Raw genomic sequence first — 3,482 nt, 5'->3', positions numbered from 1 at the left:
CAATACGTCTTTTAATTTCCTGGCTGCTGGTGCCAAGAGTGTTGACTGTGGAGCCACGCAAACTAAAGCTGTGAACAATCTCAATCTCTTCACCATCCATCCTGGTGAAAGAAAAGTCCAAGGTCCTAAAACTAATTTTTCATGAGCAAAATCATAGCGATGGACCAGGTCTGCAAAGGAATTCTTACTTAGAGATTGAATATAGAGAAGTCACATTCTTAACTTTGGCTACAACTCATGGTGACAATATGCATAAATGAAATAAATAAAGCACATTCCAGTCCTGTGTCATCTTCATTAATTTTGCTGTCTCTGAGTTCATTGTTGAGTTAATGTGCAGGGACTAGGAGTGCAAACTCTGATACATGGGTTCAGCTCTATGGCAGAGGTCCTTCGAAAACCTCACAATTGCTTGGATGGACATACCGAACCATCTGGCATTGAACTCTACATTCATCTAGCCACCCTTCAGTGACTAACTGATCTTCCCATCAACGCAATGGCAGATACGAAGCTTTGCAGTCCGCAGTCACTGGAACTATAACTGTACTCAAAATATAAGTAGTCCAACATTAAGGTACTACATTTTATATGGACAGTTTATTTTAACCTGCTACCAGCAGTGGCATCCACTTCTGAAATGGCTTGCCTCCGGAAACCCTATGAACAATGCTCAGGCCTTTCATTCATAGGGTCACTATGAGTCATCTATGACTCGATGGCACCTAACAACAACAACAATCAGCTAATGTACTCGGTGTATTGAGGAAAATGTTTAGATATTTTAAAATATCTTCTATTTTGGTGAATCCAATTTCCCTGGGGGAAACATTTAACCAGAAATAGCCAAGAATGGGATACACAACCTTATAATCAGATGACCTCCAGAAGGGCTAAGGGGTTCTGTTTTCATGCACCCTGTATCACTTGTATACCCCATATTTGAAATAATGCCAGTGGCAAACAATGGAGATAGAGTAGCCAGGAAGCGAGTTATAACAGGATGTGGAGAAACCAATACGGAATGTTCCCTACAGCTTAGTAATAAGCATGAACCCAGTCTTATCTTGCTTACTAGGTACTACGTCCCTGTCAAAAACTATAAATTTGCAAAAAGAGACTTTGATTCTGTAGGAAGCTGATAAAGGAGTAAGACAGAGGCCAGTCTGACTCAAAAGCAGAATCTTTGATGTGGTGAAAATTTTCACTGCAGGTCAGAGGTAAACACAGCCCATGCTTACTTGCTTCTTGGGTAATTTGACACTGCTTGAACCCTAACAAAAGTCGTAAATAACATCATTTCTGAAAGGTAAACCAATCAACTTCACTACCCAGGATTGTCATGGAAAATCGCATAGTCCTGGATTACTTTTTAACTGGTCTGGAGGAGTGTTTCTGCTGTAGCAAGCAGTACTTTGTTGTACTCATGATTAAACTCAAGTTTTAGAAGTTACCCAGTATACTTACATAATGGAATGAAGATCAATGCCACTGAATTGTATATGTAACAAATGTTGACATGACAAATGTTTTGTTATGTTTCTTACTGTGCATTATTGAGTTGGATACCACCCATAGCTGACTGGCTGTCTGAAGAGTTTTCACAGGCAGTTAATCATGAGAGGAGACTGCCCATATTGCAGAACAGCTTCTTGCCACTAGGCCAGCAGAGCTCCAATAGATAGATAGATATAGAGACATATATAAAATGAGTTGAATTGACACAGTGACTTCAGCAATAGGCTCTAGTGTGTCAGAGATGATAAGGATAGAGCAGGGTTCAGGTTGGCTGTTCATAAGATCCCTATGAGTCGTACTTGACTCAATGACACCTAACATCGTGTGTGTGTGTGTGTGTGTGTGTGTGTGTGTGTGTGTGTTATAAGTTATATAGAAGTGGCATCCACTTTCTAAACAACTTGCCTCCAGAAACTCTATGAACTTTGATAAATGTCAGTAGTTGTAGAGGGGCTTCAAGCCTTTTGTTCAGAGGGTCATTATGAGTCGTGCTTGACTCGAAGGCAATCAACAACAACAGTTTATGTTATCTATAAGTTATATGTGTTATCTCTAAGATATATATGTGTGTGTATATATATAATCTATAAAAGGCAGCACAGGAATACAAAGTAAAGTATTCCAATGAAATGTGCAAGGAGGAGCTGGAGTCAGAAATCCAAAGGACCAAACTCACTCAACATTTCTTAGGTTCAAAGAACTGAAGAACAAATTCAAACCTTGAATTGCAATACTTAAGGATGCTTTGAAAGGGCAGAATATTAAATGATCCAGGAAGTATTAAAAGAAGACGGAAGGAGTATACAGAGTCATTGTACCAAAAGAATTGGCAGGCACAGAAGAATTTAATGAAACAAAATATGAGCAAGAGCCTGTGGTTATGAAGGAAGAAGTTCGAGCAGCTTTGAAAGAATTGACAAAAATTAAACTTCCAGGAATTGATAGTATACCAATTGATGTATTTCAACTAACAGATGCTGCCCTGGATGTACTCACCAAATCTGGAGGACAACCACTTGGCCAACTGACTGGAAAAGATCTATATTTGTTCCCATTCCAAAGAAAGGTGATCTAGCAGAGTATGGAAATTATTGAACAATATCAATGATATCACATGCAAGTAAGATTCTGCTGAAGATTATCCAAAAACAACTGGAACAGCACATTGACAGAGAACTGCCAGAAGTGCAGGCTGGGTTTAGAAGGGGTCGTGGTACTAGGGATTTTGTAAGGCAATAACAGATAGATCTTGGCTGAAAGCAGGGAGTACCAGAGGAATGTCTATCTGTGCTTCATTGATTATACAAAAGCATTTGACTGTGTGGATCATAACAAACTGTGGCTAACTCAAAGAGGAAATGGACATCCCAGAACAGTTAATCCTGCTAATGTGAAACCTATACTAGCAGGAGGCAGTCATCAGAACAGAGCAAAGAAACACTGCATGGTCCAAAATTGGGAAGAATGTACACCAGGAATGTGTCCTATCCCCATACCTTTTCAATTTGTATGCAGAACAGATCATCCAGGAGGCTGGCCTGTATGAGGAGAAATGTGGCATCAGTATTGGGGGCAGATTCATCAACAGTCTGCGTTATACAGGTGATATACCCCTGCTTGCTGAAACTGAGGAAGACCTGAAGTGCTTGTTGCAGAAGGTCAAGGACTGCAGCCTTCAGTATGGATTGAGGCTCAATATTAAGAAAACAAAGATTCACCATTGGGCCAATTGTCAGCATCAGGATGGATGGTGAAGAGATTGAGACTGTTAAAAGCTTTAGTTTGCTTGGCACCAGCAGCCAGGAAATCAAATATGTATTGTGATGGGAAAGTCTGCTGTTACAGACCTCTCCAAAGTACTGAAGAGCAATGATGTCACTCTGGAGACTAAGGTGCACCTTATACAGTCCATGGTCTTTGAAATCACTTGCTATGTGGCAGAGAGATGGACAGTGACTAGGGAT

At 40.2% G+C, this 3,482-nt stretch overlaps 1 protein-coding gene across 1 annotated transcript in view; it reads left to right on the top strand.

Annotated features, from left to right (window-relative positions):
- The window catches only part of PLS3 (plastin 3), a 74,763-nt gene that overhangs the window by 58,888 nt on the left and 12,393 nt on the right, over positions 1 to 3,482 (top strand). The window contains exons 16-17 of the mRNA XM_006901581.1: positions 1,079 to 1,130; positions 1,214 to 1,220. Of these exons, the coding sequence (XP_006901643.1) occupies positions 1,079 to 1,130; positions 1,214 to 1,220 (59 nt within the window). The remainder of the gene's footprint in view (positions 1 to 1,078; positions 1,131 to 1,213; positions 1,221 to 3,482) is intronic.

The sequence above is a fragment of the Elephantulus edwardii genome, unplaced genomic scaffold (assembly GCF_000299155.1).
Source record: "Elephantulus edwardii isolate Elephantulus edwardi_28Jun2011 unplaced genomic scaffold, EleEdw1.0 scaffold00336, whole genome shotgun sequence".
Lineage (NCBI taxonomy): Eukaryota > Metazoa > Chordata > Mammalia > Macroscelidea > Macroscelididae > Elephantulus > Elephantulus edwardii.
The sequence above is the reverse complement of the archived record's forward strand: the minus strand, read 5'-3'. Positions and strand labels throughout refer to the sequence as shown.